This window comes from Argopecten irradians, chromosome 7, assembly GCF_041381155.1.
Source record: "Argopecten irradians isolate NY chromosome 7, Ai_NY, whole genome shotgun sequence".
In the NCBI taxonomy this organism is placed as follows: Eukaryota; Metazoa; Mollusca; class Bivalvia; order Pectinida; family Pectinidae; genus Argopecten; species Argopecten irradians.
This window is the reverse complement of record NC_091140.1, coordinates 3545282-3566693: the sequence shown is the minus strand read 5'-3', so window position 1 is coordinate 3566693 and position 21412 is coordinate 3545282. Positions and strand designations below refer to the sequence as shown.

The 21412-nt window shown below is 37.4% G+C and overlaps 1 protein-coding gene across 1 annotated transcript in view; it reads right to left on the bottom strand.

The window, feature by feature from the left end:
* Nucleotides 1-3716: 3716 nt before the first annotated feature.
* Nucleotides 3717-21412, bottom strand: part of LOC138327307 (translation initiation factor eIF2B subunit epsilon-like) — a 33280-nt gene continuing 15584 nt past the window's right edge. The window contains exons 9-16 of the mRNA XM_069273291.1: nucleotides 18721-18866; nucleotides 13687-13807; nucleotides 13137-13343; nucleotides 11452-11542; nucleotides 11003-11123; nucleotides 10339-10419; nucleotides 8886-9038; nucleotides 3717-4739 (exon numbers count right to left, since the gene is read on the bottom strand). Of these exons, the coding sequence (XP_069129392.1) occupies nucleotides 4674-4739; nucleotides 8886-9038; nucleotides 10339-10419; nucleotides 11003-11123; nucleotides 11452-11542; nucleotides 13137-13343; nucleotides 13687-13807; nucleotides 18721-18866 (986 nt within the window). The 3' untranslated portion in view covers nucleotides 3717-4673. The remainder of the gene's footprint in view (nucleotides 4740-8885; nucleotides 9039-10338; nucleotides 10420-11002; nucleotides 11124-11451; nucleotides 11543-13136; nucleotides 13344-13686; nucleotides 13808-18720; nucleotides 18867-21412) is intronic.

Here is a 21412-nt window from a genome sequence, read left to right as displayed (position 1 = left end):
ATTGGTGAAACTTTGTACAACACACCATTAGGATATTGGTGGAACTTTGTACAACACATCATTAGGATATTTGTGACACTTTGTACAACACACCATTAGGATATTGGTGAAACTTTGTACAACACACCATTAGAATATTGGTAGAACTTTCTACAACACACCATTAGAATATTGGTTACAGTTTATACAACACATCGTTAGGATATTTGTGACACTTTGTACAACACACCATTAGGATATTGGTGAAACTTTGTACAACACACCATTAGGATATTGGTGAAACTTTGTACAACACACCATTAGGATATTGGTGAAACTTTGTACAACACACCATTAGGATATTGGTTGAACTTTGTACAACACATCATTAGGATATTGGTGAACTTTGTACAACACACCATTAGAATATTGGTAAAACTTTGTACAACACACCATTAGGATATTGGTGACACTTTGTACAACACACCATTAGGATATTGGTGGAACTTTGTACAACACATCATTAGGATATTTGTGACACTTTGTACAACACACCATTAGGATATTGGTGGAACTTTGTACAACACACCATTAGGATATTGGTGGAACTTTGTACAACACACCATTAGGATATTGGTGAACTTTGTACAACACACCATTAGGATATTGGTGAACTTTGTACAACACACCATTAGGATATTGGTGAACTTTGTACAACACACCATTAGGATATTGGTAGAACTTTGTACAACACACCATTAGAATATTGGTAGAACTTTGTACAACACACCATTAGAATATTGGTGAAACTTTGTACAACACATCATTAGGATATTGGTGAACTTTGTACAACACATCATAGATATTGGTAGAACTTTGTACAACACACCATTAGATATTGGTTAAACTTTTACAACACACCATTAGGATATTGGTGAACACTTGTACAACACACCATTAGGATATTGGTGAACTTTGTACAACACATCATTAGGATATTGGTGAAACTTTGTACAACACACCATTAGGATATTGGTGAAACTTTGTACAACACATCATTAGGATATTGGTGACACTTTGTACAACACACCATTAGAATATTGGTGGAACTTTGTACAACACACCATTAGGATATTGGTGACACTTTGTACAACACACATCATTAGGATATTTGTGACACTTTGTACAACACACCATTAGAATATTGGTGGAACTTTGTACAACACATCATTAGGATATTTGTGACACTTTGTACAACACACCATTAGGATATTGGTGGAACTTTGTACAACACACCATTAGGATATTGGTGAGAACTTTGTACAACACACCATTAGGATATTGGTGAAACTTTGTACAACACACCATTAGGATATTGGTGAAACTTTGTACAACACACCATTAGAATATTGGTTACACTTTTATACAACACATCGTTAGGATATTTGTGACACTTTGTACAACACACCATTAGGATATTGGTGAAACTTTGTACAACACACCATTAGAATATTGGTAAACTTTCTACAACACACCATTAGAATATTGGTGGAACTTTGTACAACACACCATTAGGATATTGGTGAAACTATGTACAACACACCATTAGGATATTGGTGAAACTTTGTACAACACACCATTAGGATATTGGTGAAACTTTGTACAACACACCATTAGGATATTGGTGAACTTTGTACAACACATCATTAGGATATTGGTGAAACTTTGTACAACACACCATTAGGATATTGTTGACCATTAGGATATTGGTGAAACTTTGTACAACACACCATTAGGATATTGGTGAAACTTTGTACAACACACCATTAGGATATTGGTTGAACTTTGTACAACACATCATTAGGATATTGGTGACACTTTGTACAACACACCATTAGGATATTGGTGGAACTTTGTACAACACACCATTAGAATATTGGTAGAACTTTCTACAACACACCATTAGAATATTGGTTACGACTTTGTACAACACATCATTAGGATATTGGTGAAACTTTGTACAACACACCATTAGGATATTGGTGGAACTTTGTACAACACACCATTAGGATATTGGTGGAACTTTGTACAACACACCATTAGAATATTGGTAAACTTTGTACAACACACCATTAGAATATTGGTGAAACTTTGTACAACACACCATTAGGATATTGGTGACACTTTGTACAACACACACCATTAGGATATTGGTGAACTTTGTACAACACACCATTAGGATATTGGTGAAACTTTGTACAACACACCATTAGGATATTGGTGAAACTTTGTACAACACACCATTAGGATATTGGTGAAACTTTGTACAACACACCATTAGGATATTGGTGAAACTTTGTACAACACATCATTAGGATATTTGTGAAACTTTGTACAACACACCATTAGGATATTGGTGAAACTTTGTACAACACACCATTAGGATATTGGTGACACTTTGTACAACACATCATTAGGATATTGGTGAAACTTTGTACAACACATCATTAGGATATTGGTGAAACTTTGTACAACACATCATTAGGATATTGGTGGAACTTTGTACAACACACCATTAGGATATTGGTGGAACTTTGTACAACACACCATTAGAATATTGGTAGAACTTTGTACAACACACCATTAGGATATTGGTGAAACTTTGTACAACACATCATTAGGATATTGGTGAAACTTTGTACAACACACCATTAGGATATTGGTGAACTTTGTACAACACACCATTAGGATATTGGTGAAACTTTGTACAACACACCATTAGGATATTGGTGAAACTTTGTACAACACACCATTAAGATATTGGTGGAACTTTGTACAACACATCATTAGGATATTGGTGAAACGTTCTACAACACACCATTAGAATATTGGTGAAACTTTGTACAACACACCATTAGGATATTGGTGAAACTTTGTACAACACACCATTAGGATATTGGTTGAACTTTGTACAACACATCGTTAGGATATTTGTGACACTTTGTACAACACACCATTAGAATATTGGTGGAACTTTGTACAACACATCATTAGGATATTTGTGACACTTTGTACAACACACCATTAAGATATTGGTGGAACTTTGTACAACACACCATTAGGATATTGGTGGAACTTTGTACAACACACCATTAGGATATTGGTGGAACTTTGTACAACACACCATTAGGATATTGGTGACACTTTGTACAACACATCATTAGGATATTGGTGAAACTTTGTACAACACACCATTAGGATATTGGTGAAACTTTGTACAACACACCATTAGGATATTGGTGAAACTTTGTACAACACATCATTAGGATATTTGTGACACTTTGTACAACACACCATTAGGATATTTGTGACACTTTGTACAACACACCCATTAGGATATTGGTGAAACTTTGTACAACACACCATTAGAATATTGGTAGAACTTTCTACAACACACCATTAGAATATTGGTTACAGTTTATACAACACATCGTTAGGATATTTGTGACACTTTGTACAACACACCATTAGGATATTGGTGAACTTTGTACAACACACCATTAGGATATTGGTGAAACTTTATAAAACACATTGTTAGGATATTGGTGAAACTTTGTACAACGCACCAGAAATGTCTTACATGTCTCAACTCAACCCCATACATCAAAGTGGGACAGAACTGGATAGATGCGGATAACACTACATACTTATCCTAAAACAAAACTATGACAATGAGCTTCCGATTGGTCATTCTTTTATTTCTTCTCATCTTTTATCATGCAAAAAGCAGAATATTATATTAAATCGGATTACAATTTCTGGTAAATCATCAATATGATATTGCTTCAAACATTTAAGTTTTTCATAAATGAAATAGCATTGTATGTTGGGATAACTTCATAAGCCTTTATGAAGACAAACAGGATATTCTATTTCAATGTGGCGCTTCTTTGCAAACAAATAAAAAATTACGGGGATAGTATTACCAATAAAGAATATTTTGAAATTGCTTTATCTGCGTTAGTAAACAATAACCAAAATAGTTTAAGTTGACATGGAAGTGACCACTAACTCTGTACAACAACTACTGTATCATAGGATCAATCAAACATCTGGTGACATTGTAAAATCTCTGAGGTTAGTGTAGGTCACTGATTGAATTCCTGGAACTCCAGTTTCTGACAGACATGATCAGTTGGCTAGTTTTTACTGGCCACTGTTTGTGAGTATCTAGGTAATAGGGTAATAAAAAGGTCTTAGTCTTAAACAATGAAATGTTTTTTACTTTAACCAATCACAAATAATGATACATGAAAATGTATATCTTTTTTGTGCCTTAACATTGTTTACTGATGTCAGAGCCATGTCTTCTAGCAAGAGCTGGAAATCTGGATAGTGTTTTAAAGAAAAATCTATATGATCACAGGATTGATGGAGATATTTAGTTTCCACCATCGAAAACACTTCAACATTTCACCTGCAATTGCTCAGCTACCATTTAATAATTGCCTCATTATTCAACTATTTCAGAAGAACTGAGGATGGCCTGCCTTTATTCAGAATCATTTTTTCAACACGTTAACTGTCATGGTATAAAATGTAATCCAAATCCTCCATTAAGATATTATGGTAAGAGACTTGGTTAGTTTTCCTTGGACATAAGATGTCGTTACTGTCTGTACTGTCCCCTCACATCAGTCGCTATCCTCCTCTGATGATTCCTCTTCAGCCTCCTGTAGCCATTTTATAAATGGCTGCATCTGTAACAAACAAAGAAAACCAATATTACAAATATGGTAAATGTTTTTTTCTTGAACCTATAAGATATAACAAAACCAATCAATGCATTCACAGTGTAAAATTATCCTGTCCTGGGCCTCCTGGTTCAAACCAGATAAAGCATTTCATCTGCGCATTGAACATTCCGCATGAAACTATAGGTCGATTATATCAAAGAAAGGAAATGATTAATTGGTATATACTGTTTTAAACAACAACCAAACAATGCATGGTAAATGACTAAATGCACATATACATCATTTTCTAATAATATTGATTATCTGATATTTATTATTGATTCAAGAGTATAATGTCACATGCGTAGACTGTTACATGAATAGGGTAATATTCAACTAAAGGTACCAGACAGATTAGACAAGATAGAAAATTCTCACATACTCCTAGTGGTTGCTGGGGGAAAAGAGAACTCTTTTATTACACAGGGTGGTGTAAGACAGCTCTCCCGCACTAGACAATAACGTGATTTCATCAATACATGCGTCGTAATCACGCCGTGCATTGCCGATTACGTCATCAAGTTTGATGCATAATGATGTTCCTGTGATAATGGCGCAATGTAAAGGCTGGTAAGCAACTAGAATATCATATTTTCGATATTAATTATGGGAGAAAAAGAATCAAACACATTCTGTCAAGTGATCAGGGATGTCTAAACCCTTGTGAAAGATTTTGGCCGGCAAACCTCGGATTGAACAGCCAAAATCTTTCACTTGGGTTGAGATATCCCTGTCCATTCCACAGACCCATGTAAGATTCTATTAATCTAGCACTGGGTATCATGTGAAATTTGCCTATCTGAGGTGCGAGAATAGACAGTCTATAGTAAAACAGGTTTATATCAGACATATACTTACATAAAGGTCATTGATTCCCTATTATCATGTCTGTCATAACTTCTTAAATCATTTTAAGATGCAAACTTCCAATAATGAGCATTACCTGTTGTTTGACCTCTATGTAAGTAGAGTCTAAGCTGTTGTTTGGCCACTATGTAAGTAGATCCTTACATGTTATTTGACCTCTATGTAAGTAGATCCTTACCTGTTGTTTTACTTCAGTGTAAGTAGATCCTTACATGTTGTTTGACCTCTATGTAAGTAGAGCCTTGTCTTGTTGTTTGACCTCAATGTAAGTAGAGCTTTACCTGTTGTTTGACCTCTATGTAAGTAGAGCTTTACCTGATGTTTGACCTCTATGTAAGTAGATCCTTACCTGTTGTTTGACCTCAGTGTAAGTAGATCCTTACATGTTGTTTTACCTCTATGTAAGTAGAGCCTTGTCTTTTTGTTTTACCTGTTGTTTGACCTATATGTAAGTAGAGCTTTACCTGTTGTTTGACCTCTATGTAAGTAGAGCTTTACCTGTTGTTTGACCTCTATGTAAGTAGAGCCTTACCTGTTGTTTGACCTCTATGTAAGTAGAGCCTTACCTGTTGTTTGACCTCTATGTAAGTAGAGCCTTACCTGTTGTTTGACCTCTATATAAGTAGAGCCTTACCTATTGTTTGACCTTTGTGTAAGTAGAGTTTTACCTGTTGTTTGACCTCTATGTAAGTAGAGCCTTACCTGTTGTTTGACCTCTATGTAAGTAGAGCCTTACCTGTTGTTTGACCTCTATGTAAGTAGAGCCTTACCTGTTGTTTGACATCTATATAAGTAGAGCCTTACCTATTGTTTGACCTATATGTAAGTAGAGCTTTACCTGTTGTTTGACCTCTATGTAAGTAGAGCTTTACCTGTTGTTTGACCTCTATGTAAGTAGAGCTTTACCTGTTGTTTGACCTCTATGTTAGTAGAGCCTTACCTGTTGTTTGTCCTCTATGTAAGTAGAGCCTTACCTGTTGTTTGACCTCTATGTAAGTAGAGCCTTACCTGTTGTTTGACCTCTATATAAGTAGAGCCTTACCTATTGTTTGACCTTTGTGTAAGTAGAGTTTTACCTGTTGTTTGACCTCTATGTAAGTAGAGCCTTACCTGTTGTTTGACCTCTATGTAAGTAGAGCCTTACCTGTTGTTTGACCTCTATGTAAGTAGAGCCTTACCTGTTGTTTGACATCTATATAAGTAGAGCCTTACCTATTGTTTGACCTTTGTGTAAGTAGAGTTTTACCTGTTGTTTGACCTCTATGTAAGCAATGCCATACATGTTGTTTGTGTGGGCCCTGCAGGTAGTGCGTTAGAATAGTACCTGCTGCCACTATTGCATGATCGTAAAAGGCGACTAAATTTAGGATATTATCTTTTCTCTTCTTCCTAACTGACTTTTTTTCCTAATGCCTCCCTTGGCACCGCCTCACTTTTGGCCTTGAGTTGAGCGTTCGCCCCTGTGAGGAAGGCTCTGGGTTCTGTCCCCTGGCCGAGACACACCAAAGTCTATAAAAGTGGTAGTTTCTGCTCCTGCTTAGCGCTAAGCATATAGGGAGTGGGACGACTGGTTCACCAAGTGTCAGTATAATGTGACCAGGTGGGGTGTGTTGCTTGGTGTCTTCGGTGGCATGCTTCAGTGATATAGCACTATAAAAAAAAAAGGGCAACAGTTCCACTATACAACAAGACACAACCTGAATATACCGCAGTCTCCCAAACACGCACCTCACACAACTTACACGCAATACACTGCATACATGGGAGACCGTCCTAACATGATCATAGCTGTTAATAGGTCGTTAATTAATCAAACAAAACAAACATGTTGTTTGACCTCTATGTAAGTAGAGCTTTACCTGTTGTTTGACCTCAGTGTAAGTAGAGCCTTACGTGTTGTTTGATCTCTATGCAAGTAAAACTTTTACCTGTTGTTTGATCTCTTTGTAAGTAGAGCCTAACCTGTTGTTTGACCTCTATGTAAGTAGAGTTTTACCTGTTGTTTGACCTCTATGTAAGTAGAGCTTTACCTGTTGTTTGACCTCTATGTAAGTAGAGCTTTACCTGTTGTTTGACCTCTATGTAAGTAGAGCTTTACCTGTTGTTTGACCTTTATGTAAGTAAAGCTTTACCTGTTGTTTGACTTCTATGTAAGTAGAGCTTTACCTGTTGTTTGACTTCTATGTAAGTAGAGCTTTACCTGTTGTTTGACCTCAGTGTAAGTAGAGCTTTACATGTTGTTTGACTTCTATGTAAGTAGAGCTTTACCTGTTGTTTGACTTCTATGTAAGTAAAGCTTTACCTGTTGTTTGACCTCTATGTAAGTAGAGCTTTACCTGTTGTTTGACCTCTATGTAAGTAGAGCTTTACCTGTTGTTTGACTTCTATGTAAGTAGAGCTTTACCTAGTGTACCTGTTGTTTGACCTATATGTAAGTAGAGCTTTACCTGTTGTTTGACCTATATGTAAGTAGAGCTTTACCTGTTGTTTGACCTCTATATAAGTAGAGCTTTACCTGTTGTTTGACCTCTATGTAAGTAGAGCTTTACCTGTTGTTTGACCTCAATGTAAGTAAAGCTTTACCTGTTGTTTAACCTTTATGTAAGTAGAGCTTTACCTGTTGTTTGACCTCAGTGCAAGTAGAGACTTACGTGTTGTTTGATCTCTATGCAAGTAAAACTTTTACCTGTTGTTTGATCTCTTTGCAAGTAGAGCTTTACCTGTTGTTTGACCTCTATGTAAGTAGAGCTTTACCTGTTGTTTAACCTTTATGTAAGTAGAGCTTTACCTGTTGTTTGACCTCTATGTAAGTAGAGCCTTATGTGTTGTTTGATCTCTATGCAAGTAAAACTTTTACCTGTTGTTTGACCTCTATGTAAGTAGAGCTTTACCTGTTGTTTGACCTCCATGTAAGTAGAGCCTTATCTGTTGTTTGACCTCTATGTAAGTAGAGCTTTACCTGTTGTTTAACCTTTATGTAAGTAGAGCTTTACCTGTTGTTTGACCTCTATGTAACTAAAGCTTTACCTGTTGTTTGACTTCTATGTAAGTAAAGCTTTACCTGTTGTTTGACTTCAGTGTAAGTAGAGCCTTACGTGTTGTTTGATCTCTATGCAAGTAAAACTTTTACCTGTTGTTTGATCTCTTTGTAAGTAGAGCCAAACCTGTTGTTTGACCTCTAAATTATGTAAAAAAAATTTAACCTGTTGTTTGATCTCTATATACATGTTAGAAGAGCCATACCTGTTGTTTGACATCTATGTGACCCTCCTCATCCGGTATAGACTGGTGCCAGCGTATGATCACCTGCTCTGATAGTAAGTCTATGTCCTCATACATGTAATGTATTAACTTCAGCAGTACGGCACTCATCCTTTCCTCCATTATACTGAACTCCTGTAAAACAAAGGTAAAATACAAACAAGGGAGGTAACTGTGATATGTCAGGGACAGACAGGGGCAGTAACTCATCCTCTCCTCAATTCTACTGAACTTCTGTTAATCAGTACAACATGTATAGCATGTACAACACAATCAAGGGAGGTAACTGTGACAGGCATGGGCAGTAACTCATCTTTTCCACCATTATACTGAATTCCTGATAAGCAAAAGGTAAAACACAATCAAGGGAGGTAACTGTGATATGTCAGGGACAGACAGGGGCAGTAATTCATCCTCTCCTCCATTTTACTGAACTTCTGTTAAATAGTACAAGATTATAGCATTATAGCATGTACAACACAATCAAGGGAGATAACTGTAATACATCAAGGACTGAGGGGGCAGTATCTCATCCCCTTCCCCATTTTACTGAACTCCTGTTAAACAGTACAACATGTATAGCATGTACAACACAACGGAGGGAGGTAACTGTGATATGTCAGGGACATCTTACCTCCAGTATACCCCAGTAACTGTGATATTATCTGACCTCCAGTATACACTGGTACCAGTAACTGTGATATTATCTTACCTCCAGTATACCCCAGTAACTGTGATATTATCTGACCTCCAGTATACCCCCAGTAACTGTGATATTATCTTACCTCCAGTATACCCCCAGTAACTGTGATATTATCTTACCTCCAGTATACCCCAGTAACTGTGATATTATTTGACCTGAGGTATACCCCAGTAACTTTGATATTATCTTACCTCCAGTATACCCCAGTAACTGTGATATTATTTGACCTGAGGTATACCCCAGTAACTTTGATATTATCTGACCTCCAGTATAACCCAGTAACTGTGATATTATCTGACCTCCAGTATAACCCAGTAACTGTGATATTATCTTACCTCCAGTATACCTCAGTAACTGTGATATGATCTTACCTCCAGTATACCCCAGTAACTGTGATATTATCTTACCTCCAGTATACCCAAGTAACTGTGATATTATCTTACCTCCAGTATACCCCAGTAACTGTGATATTATTTGACCTGAGGTATACCCCAGTAACTTTGATATTATCTGACCTCCAGTATAACCCAGTAACTGTGATATTATCTGACCTCCAGTATACCCCAGTAACTGTGATATGATCTTACCTCCAGTATACCCCAGTAACTGTGATATGATCTTACCTCCAGTATACCCCAGTAACTGTGATATTATCTGACCTCCAGTATACCCCCAGTAACTGTGATATTATCTTACCTCCAGTATACCCCAGTAACTGTGATATGATCTTACCTCCAGTGTGTGTAAACAATCCAGCTGTGACTCGGCACCCTTTATGTAGTTCTTTATCAGTGTCATATGCTTCTTCATTAGCTAAAAACATGGACAATTTGATTCAAGATTCTCATAAGAAAGTGTAATGAAAATACATCACAGACATGATTAAATGTAAAATACAGCTGTCTACAAAGAACCTTAAGAGGCTAAGAGGACAAAACATATGGTGTTTATAGCAAAGTATCTGTTGAAATATGTCATGTGATCCCATGAAAGTGATCGTTGTTCAGACAGAATCTGCTTTTTAAGTACTGAAGAATCACCATCAAAATGAAATGTACAAAGTAATATATTTATGCTAGTTTGAAGTAAAATGATGGTCAGAAGATAAGAACCTGATGAAGTAAAATGATGGTCAGAAGATAAGGACCTGATGAAGTAAAATGATGGTCAGAAGATAAGGACCTGATGACCACAGATCCAGAGGGACAATGACAGTTCTACATCCTTACTTAGGGAACTATTTATTTACAAAGAGTCTGTGGACCACCCTGGAAAAGGAAAATTGTTTGCTTTTGCAAGAATGATAAATATAAGTAAATCATAAATTGCATCTTGGTTTAGATCAAACTAATTGTGTATATACTGTCTATATGAGGAACTGTTACTCATTACTTACCGTCTTTATACTGGTGAGAAGTTGGTTTCCATTCTGATCTGGATTGTCTCTCATGGCCAGATCTATCACTGACTTTACCACCATACCATGCAGATCGTGGATGTCTATGTTGTACGCATGTCTGTATATAGTATAAGCAAAGTTCAATATGAACATAATGCAATGTATATCTTTTAATCTTCTTTGTATAAAGTATGCAAGATACATAACTTATATCTTCATTAATATTAACAAAACTGTAAACCTTGGACGTATTATTAATGCAATATACAATGTATACTGAAGAAAATTTGTTTTATAGCTACGTCTCAAAGATGACGGATAAATAAGGAAAATGAAGAAAAATATTCCAGTTACAGGAGATAATGGTAGCTGAATCAGGTAGTTTCTAAATATTCTAAACAAGTGCCGTCTGCCAAATTTATTTTAACCACAATACATGTACTCACTTCAATGAATTAATCTCCAAGATCAGATTTTCTGTTTTGATGTTTTCCTCTCTAGCTCTGACTAATGTGTCCACCACTTCCCTATAGAACACTGTAATAAAGTCATAGGAAAAATAGTACATAAATATTATGTATCGTCTGACTCCTGTGTCCACCACTTCCCTATAGAACACTGTAATAAAGTCATAAGAAAAATGGTACATAAATATTATGTATCATCTGACTAATGTGTCCACCACTTCCCTATAGAACACTGAAATAAAGTCATAAGAAAAATAGTACATAAATATTATGTATCGTCAGACTAATGTGTCCACCACTTCCCTATAGAACACTGTAATGAAGTCAGAGGAAAAATAGTACATAAATATTATGTATCGTCTGACTAATGTGTCCACTACTTCTCTATAGAACACTGTAATAAAGTCATAGGAAAAATAGTCCATAAATATAATGTATCGTCTAACTAATGCGTCCACCACTTCTCTATAAAACACTGTAATGAAGTCAGAGGAAAAATAGTCCATAAATATAATGTATCGTCTAACTAATGCGTCCACCACTTCTCTATTAAACACTGAAATGAAGCCAGATGAAAAATAGTACATAAATATTATGTATCGTCAACCTAATGTGTCCACCACTTCTCTATAAAACACTGTAATGAAGTCAGAGGAAAAATAGTACATAAATAATATGTATCGTCAGACTAATGCATCCACCACTTCCCTATAGAACACTGTAATGAAGTCAGTGGAAAAATAGTACACAAATATTATGTATCGTCTGACTAATGTGTCCACCACTTCTCTATAGAACACTGTAATGAAGTCAAAGGAAAAATAGTACATAAATATTATGTATCGTCAGACTAATGCGTCCACTACTTCTCTATAAAACACTGTAATGAAGTCAGAGGAAAAATAGTACATAAATATTATGTATCGTCTGACTAATGCGTCCACCACTTCTCTATAGAACACTGTAATGAAGTCAGAGGAAAAATAGTCCATAAATATTATGTATCGTCTGACTAATGCGTCCACCACTTCCCTATAGAACACTGTAATGAAGTCAGAGGAAAAATAGTACATAAATATTATGTATCGTCAGACTAATGCGTCCACCACTTCTCTATAGAACACTTATAAAGTCATAGGAAAAATAGTCCATAAATATAATGTATCGTCTAACTAATGTGTCCACCACTTCTCTATAGAACACTGTAATGAAGTCATAGGAAAAATAGTCCACAAATATAATGTATCGTCTAACTAATGTGTCCACCACTTCTCTATAGAACACTGTAATGAAGTCAGAGGAAAAATAGTCCATAAATATAATGTATCGTCTAACTAATGTGTCCACTACTTCTCTATAGAACACTGTAATAAAGTCATAGGAAAAACAGTACATAAATATTATGTATTGTATTGTAACAGAGATGTCAGACATATACAACACAAACACATACATATTTAAAACTTTTGTCAAAAAAAACCCCTTTTATCACCAAAATTTTGTCAAAAGTAATAAATATCCAGAATTTAGAGTGTTGTAACAAAACATTTAATTGGAGAAGATTGCACATGTATATTGTGCATGCAGTTAAAGATACCACAAAGGTAGTATATCTATTTCCAACAACTATAAAATCACAAAGCTCTATTACTATTGCAACTTACATTTCTCATCATCTGGGAGCGAGCCTTCTGATGACAGATCTGACTGGTCGTCGGTAGCGACGCTGCTGAGTTCGTCTTCATCGTCGGTTTTGTTGTCAAGGCCCCATACATCCTGGACCTGGGCCTCGTCTCCTTCATCGTCACTCTCTGTAGGTGGGTTGTACACATACGCTTGGCCTTTAGACCCAAAGTCTGGACAACTCTCCACTGTAAGGTAGCAACAAATTTCTACTGTCATACCATACAAACCTAGACCAAATACCTCATACACAATATCAAAATGTAGTTTGTCATTACGTAAAACATTTCACTCTCTTGTTCCTGTATTTAGGCTATTTATACGAAGAGGATATTCATTCAATTATGATAATGTTCATTTTGATGGGAAATCTCTCAAAAGCATTGAAAACAATATGACTGTTTCTGGTGTAGAAAAGCATTTATTATAAAAATAAGAACCAATACAACAGATCTTAGTTTTGTTTCAATACCAAGCCATAGTCTAACACGGTAAATGGTCCTTTACACACTGATTGAGGAAATAACTCACCCACAGAATCTGTTTTGTCACCTGCTGAATCTAATTCATCCCCAAAATCATCGTCATCCTCTACAGGCGAGGACTGCAGTACTGTGGCTTTGGGTATGGTGACACTCGGTCCTACTTTTACCTGGTTACAAAACAAGAGAAACATGGACTAGTGAAAAAGGGGGCCTTACAATGTAAATGGTGAAATTGGAATTTTAATATGCATGCTTTAATTTCATTATTTCTCAAAGGATACCATTTGTACATGTTTCATGACATCATATTTATGTAAATCTGACAAATCAATTTTGGGAAAGGTTACCAATTGGGGAGTATTATTGGCTGTTCCAGTAAAACATATATGGTAGGGGAGGAAGGCACTTTGAAACTGGAAGACCCACCGATAGAAGCGATTTTCATTATAGGAGATTTCAGAAAAGATGGCGTGACATCACAGAAAGTTTACATCCGGGTCCTCAAAGGTACAAACACAGTATGGCGACTGACAAAAACAATAACAGATACGTACATCCCTGCTTCATAATCGATACTTTGTCAAAAGTTTACGCTTTCATACTTGCAAATTCTGATTTTGAAATGGTTTCTTATTTTTTCACAGGTTACGGATGTTAACATTTTTATATTTTCATTTGTTTATTGCTAAATTTTAGTGTCGAAGCCACCTATCGAAGCGCTGCCGGGCCATCACACGTAGGCCTACCCGATTTTGTTCATACGTATAAATTCAGGTTGTGAAAAGGTGTTTATGAAAAGATGATCTATTTCAATGTATCATGTCTCTGTTATACATGAAAAACTATTCACAATACGATATGATATAAACAAAACGTGAACCACCTGACCAGACCACGGCTGCTCGTGTATGGCTTCGTCGCTGGTAGATCACCGTAGGCCACAGCATTGTTGGGGAAATAAATCATATTAATAATTACCAACACTTTTATCTCAAAAAGTACTTGTTTAAGATATATATTCGTTATTTAATATGTACATGTTGTTTTAATGGAATGCTCTTGTATCATAACAAAATTATGAATAGTAATTAAACTACTGTGTATGGCTGCCGATCTCGTAAAATAATATGGTGAAATCATTCAGTTTTCATGCTGCAGATTTCATTTTTAATATTTCATTTTCAGCCGCTTTTATGCCATGGACTGCTGTGTTATGTCTCAAACTGAAGTGGTATTACTTTAAGATAATTGGAATACATATAAGGTAGACTTCATTTAAATTGATATAAATTACAGATCGTAGTACTTTAAATGCCGACCCGAATACATTGCGCACGGCTTCGAGAATCCTAAATACTCAAAATTTTGTTTGAGAATATGATAAAAAGAACCTACAAACTGACTCATTTGTATGTAATAAACTGAATCCCAAAATTGATGACATAAAATAACCAGAATACGTAATTTAATGACACTGAAAATGGACGAAATTCAGGTTCTCGGCTGTACTGTAATGGCTGCCGTGTGCTTGGGGTATTCTACGAAAGCAAATGTTAATTTTGCACTAATCACACATCGTAAAGTGTTTCATCAAGAAACACTTCGAAAACAGTAATTGCTTATAATTACATTTTGAGGGACTTTGAATTTAATTTGTAATTTCAAGTTGATATTTGCAATATATCTGTCAATGTTTAAACGTAATGGCGACCGTGTTTTCTCGTAGCAGTTGAAAATGGAGTATAAACAGAGTAAAATATATGAATACTATATGTTTAAATTTGTATATTATTGTAAAATATTTTTATTTACACTTTTTGAAATGTAAATAACGCAATAGTTCTCGGATTGGCATACTATTTATTACAATAAAATGTAAACAAACATCGCAAGCGGCTGTGTTCCCTCAATGTTTATGAGTACAGATATAAGAGTTGTACCTTTGAGCGCCCGGATGTACCTTTGTGTGACATCATCGCCATCTTTTCTGAAATCTCCTATTGTTGACCCACACACATACAGTGTATCTATTTTTTTGTGAACAAGACAATGGCATAGAAGCGATTTATTTTTTTTTTATTTCACTCCGATTTCTTTTTGGATTTACATATTTTTATTCCTAGCATCACCGAGGAGTCTTAGGACAAATGCACTGTATATGGTGCAGTGAACTATTGTTTGATATGCTGCATCTATTACTAAATTTGTATAAGGGTACAATCCTCGTAGAACCAGTGGAAAATCTACTAGATACTGAAGTGTTTCACAGGCATAATGCAAGAGTAGACATCTGGACATTCACACTTAAGCTTGTGAACTGGCATTTTTTCCTCGACTTAATACCAGTGAATTTAAATAAAGATCTGTTATTTTCCCTAAACAAATCCATTGTTTCTCTATACCATTGACAAGTTTGAATGAATATAATATGTTTTAGATAAATATTCTATCATTATTATATCAAAACACCCAGAAAATAAAATAATTGTTTTTTTTTATTGAAGATATCAGGATGACTGAGAGCAACATTATAAAACACAAATTGTGCATTTTATTTCAAATAGTGCTTCAGATAGACCCACCCACAGAAGTGATTTTATTGAAACACCACCCTGGCACAGAACCCACATTTTGAACCCACCACGACACACACTATTTTCTAAAGTGCCTTCCCTGGGTGCCATATATGTTTTGCTGGAACAGCCCTTAGTGTCTTTTCAGTTAAATATTCTGAATTTTTAGGAATTTTAGCAAAACTGAAAAAGGTAGGATTTTTTTAGGAATTTTGGGGCCGCTGGACAGCCTGAGTGTTACAAAACTATACCAGCACTAATACAAGAGATCCCAGAGGGATCTTGGCGCCCACCAAAGAATGATCTATATCTGACAAAGGGAAGATGGATCTTTTCTCTACTTTTAAACTTTTTCAAACATACTACATATAAAATTTGAGACAGATTGCTTCAGTATCTTTTGAGAAATAGCGGTAACAAACTTCAACTATCAAAATCCAAGATGACTCCTTGGCGGCCATCTTGTTGATCAATCGGTCCCAAATCACAATATGCACAACTAGGGCCCTAGGGGAACCTACATGTGAAATTTGAGAAAGATCCATTCAATACTTTCTGAGAAATAGCGATAACAAACTTTGAATAACAAAATCCAAGATGGCTGCCTGGCAGCCATCTTATTAACCGATCGGTCCCAAAATGCAATATGCACAACTAGGCCCCTAGGGGAACCTACATATGAAATTTGAGACAGATCCCTTCAGTACTATCTGAGAAATAGCCATAACAATCTTTAACTATCGAAATCCAAGATGGCGGCCTGGCGGCCATCTTGTTCACCGATTGGTCCAAAAATGCAATTTGCACATCAAGGGCCCTAGGAAAACCTACATATTAAATTTGAGGAGATCCCTTCAGCACTTTTTGAGAAATGGGGATATCAAACTTCAACTGCCAAAATCCAAGATGGCCGCCTGGCAGCCATCTTTTTTTCCCTATCAGCCTCAAAATCTGTATGGCACAACTAGGGACCAAGGGTACCCACCATGTGAAGTTTGAACAAAATCCCTTCTGTAGTTCTCAAGAAATATCGATAACAAACTTCAACTGCCAAAATCAAAGATGGCTGCCTGGCGGCCATCTTGTTTTTCCGATCAGCCCCAAAATCTGTATGGCACAACTAGGGACCATGGGTACCCACCATGTGAAGTTTGAACAAAATCCCTTTAGTAGTTCTCTAGAAATATCGATAACAAACTTCAACTGCCAAAATCAAAGATGGCTGCCTGGCGGCCATCTTGTTTTTCTGATCAGCCTCAAAATCTGTATGGCACAACTAGGGACCAAGGGTAACCTCCATGTGAAGTTTGAACAAAATCCCTTCTGTAGTTCTCAAGAAATATCGATAACAAACTTCAACTGCCAAAATCAAAGATGGCTGCCAGGCGGCCATCTTGTTTTTTCTGATCAGCCTCAAAATCTGTATGGCACAACTAGGGACCAAGGGTAACCTCCATGTGAAGTTTGAACAAAATCCTTTCAGTAGTTCTCAAGAAATATCGATAACAAACTTCAACTGCCAAAATCAAAGATGGCTGCCTGGCGGCTTTCTTGTTTTTCCGATCAGCCTCAAAATCTATATGGCACAACTAGGGACCAAGGGTAACCTCCATGTGAAGTTTGAACAGAATCCCTTCAGTAGTTCTCAAGAAATATCGATAACAAACTTCAACTGCCAAAATCAAAGATGGCTACCTGGCGGCCATCTTGTTTTTCCGATCAGCCTCAAAATCTGTATAGCACAACTAGGGACCAAGGGTAACCTCCATGTGAAGTTTGAACAGAATCCCTTCAGTAGTTCTCAAGAAATATCAATAACAAACTTCAACTGCCAAAATCAAAGATGGCTGCCTGGCGGCCATCTTGTTTTTCCAATCAGCCTCAAAATCTGCTTGGCACAAATATGGACCAATGGGACTCTCCATGTGAAGTTTGAACAAAATCCCTACAGTAGTTTTTAAGAAATAGTGATAACAAGCATTGTTTACGGACGGATGACGCAGATCATGCAGCTTTTATTTAATATAAATTGAGAATGAAACTGTCATTTTACCAGAATAGTCAAGGATCCGGATCAAACAAGGGCCAGTTTTGACAAGTTATAGGATACATATATACCTACCCCCCATGAGAGGATGTTTCCCGCCTGAAGTGTTACCCAGTTATATTTGCGTAGTCATACTTACCCCCCACGACAGGATGTTTTTCCGCCTGAAGTGTTACCCAGTTATATTTGCGTAGTCATACTTACTCCCCACGACAGGATGTTTCCCGCCTGAAGTGTTACCCAGTTATATTTGTGAAGTCATACTTACCCCCCACGGCAGGATGTTTCCCGCCTGAAGTGTTACCCAGTTATATTTGTGTAGTCATACTTACCCCCCACGACAGGATGTTTCCCGCCTGAAGTGTTACCCAGTTATATTTGCGTAGTCATACTTACCCCCCACGACAGGATGTTTCCCGCCTGAAGTGTTACCCAGTTATATTTGTGTAGTCATACTTACCCCCCACGACAGGATGTTTCCCGCCTGAAGCGTAACTCCACTATACACCAGTACATCATCACACAGTATAGAACTCTCTATATCACAGCCGTCCTCTACCACCACATTGTCCCATAGGTATGCTCCTCTTATTGTCACATTCTCACCTGCAATCATGATTACGAATGGCTAATTAGAAATGAGGTCAATCATATACAAGCAAACTAGAACTGTTGTCCAAGAGGCCAAATTTTATCCCACTCCCCCTTTATAAGAATGGGGCATAACTCTGAAAAGGTGGGGGTAGCTTGTTCTGATAAAGATTAAGCACATCTATAGTGTAAAAGGATTACTGGCACCAAGTTTCACCAAAATCCCTTTAGTAGTTTATGAGGAAATGATTGCTGTGACTATAGGTAGACAAACTGATGGACAGAAAGACAACCTGAATTCCAGTATAATACCGCCCCCCCCTCCCATGTTCACTGTGACAACCTGAATTCCAGTATAATACCGCTCCCCCTCCCAACTTCACTGTGACTATAGGTAGACAAACTGATGGACAGAAAGACAACCTGAATTCCAGTATAATACCGCTCCCCCTCCCATGTTAACTGTGACTATAGGTAGACAAACTGATGGACAGAAAGACAACCTGAATTCCAGTATAATACCGCTCCCCCTCCCAACTTCACTGTGACTATAGGTAGACAAACTGATGGACAGAAAGACAACCTGAATTCCAGTATAATACCGCTCCCCCTCCCAACTTCACTGTGACTATAGGTAGACAAACTGATGGACAGAAAGACAACCTGAATTCCAGTATAATACCGCTCCGAACTTCACTGTGACTATAGGTAGACAAACTGATGGACAGAAAGACAACCTGAATTCCAGTATAATACCGCTCCCCCTCCCAACTTCACTGTGACTATAGGTAGACAAACTGATGGACAGAAAGACAACCTGAATTCCAGTATAATACCGCTCCCAACTTCACTGTGACTATAGGTAGACAAACTGATTGACAGAAAGACAACCTGAATTCCAGTATAATACCGCTCCCCCTCCCAACTTCACTGTGACTATAGGTAGACAAACTGATGGACAGAAAGACAACCTGAATTCCAGTATAATACCGCTCCCCCTCCCATGTTAACTGTGACTATAGGTAGACAAACTGATGGACAGAAAGACAACCTGAATTCCAGTATAATACCGCTCCCCCTCCCAACTTCACTGTGACTATAGGTAGACAAACTGATGGACAGAAAGACAACCTGAATTCCAGTATAATACCGCTCCGAACTTCACTGTGACTATAGGTAGACAAACTGATGGACAGAAAGACAACCTGAATTCCAGTATAATACCGCTCCCCTCCTCCCAACTTCACTGTGACTATAGGTAGACAAACTGATGGACAGAAAGACAACCTGAATTCCAGTATAATACCGCTCCCCCTCCCAACTTCACTGTGACTATAGGTAGACAAACTGATGGACAGAAAGACAACCTGAATTCCAGTATAATACCGCTCCCCCTCCCAACTTCACTGTGACTATAGGTAGACAAACTGATGGACAGAAAGACAACCTGAATTCCAGTATAATACCGCTCCCCCTCCCAACTTCACTGTGACTATAAGTAGACAAACTGATGGACAGAAAGAAAACCTGAATTCCAGTATAATACCGCTCCCCCTCCCAACTTCACTGTGACTATAGGTAGACAAACTGATGGACAGAAAGACAACCTGAATTCCAGTATAATACCGCTCCCCCTCCCAACTTCACTGTGACTATAGGTAGACAAACTGATGGACAGAAAGACAACCTGAATTCCAGTATAATACCGCTCCGAACTTCACTGTGACTATAGGTAGACAAACTGATGGACAGAAAGACAACCTGAATTCCAGTATAATACCGCTCCCCCTCCCAACTTCACTGTGACTATAGGTAGACAAACTGATGGACAGAAAGACAACCTGAATTCCAGTATAATACCGCTCCGAACTTCACTGTGACTATAGGTAGACAAACTGATGGACAGAAAGACAACCTGAATTCCAGTATAATACCGCTCCCCCTCCCAACTTCACTGTGACTATAGGTAGACAAACTGATGGACAGAAAGACAACCTGAATTCTAGTATAATACCGCTCCCCCTCCCAACTTCACTGTGACTATAGGTAGACAAACTGATGGACAGAAAGACAACCTGAATTCCAGTATAATACCGCTCCCCCTCCCAACTTCACTGTGACTATAAGTAGACAAACTGATGGACAGAAAGACAACCTGAATTCCAGTATAATACCGCTCCCCCTCCCAACTTCACTGTGACTATAGGTAGACAAACTGATGGACAGAAAGACAACCTGAATTCCAGTATAATACCGCTCCCCCTCCCAACTTCACTGTGACTATAGGTAGACAAACTGATGGACAGAAAGACAACCTGAATTCCAGTATAATACCGCTCCCCCTCCCAACTTCACTGTGACTATAGGTAGACAAACTGATGGACAGAAAGACAACCTGAATTCCAGTATAATACCGCTCCCCCTCCCAACTTCACTGTGACTATAGGTAGACAAACTGATGGACAGAAAGACAACCTGAATTCCAGTATAATACCGCTCCCCCTCCCAACTTCACTGTGACTATAGGTAGACAAACTGATGGACAGAAAGACAACCTGAAT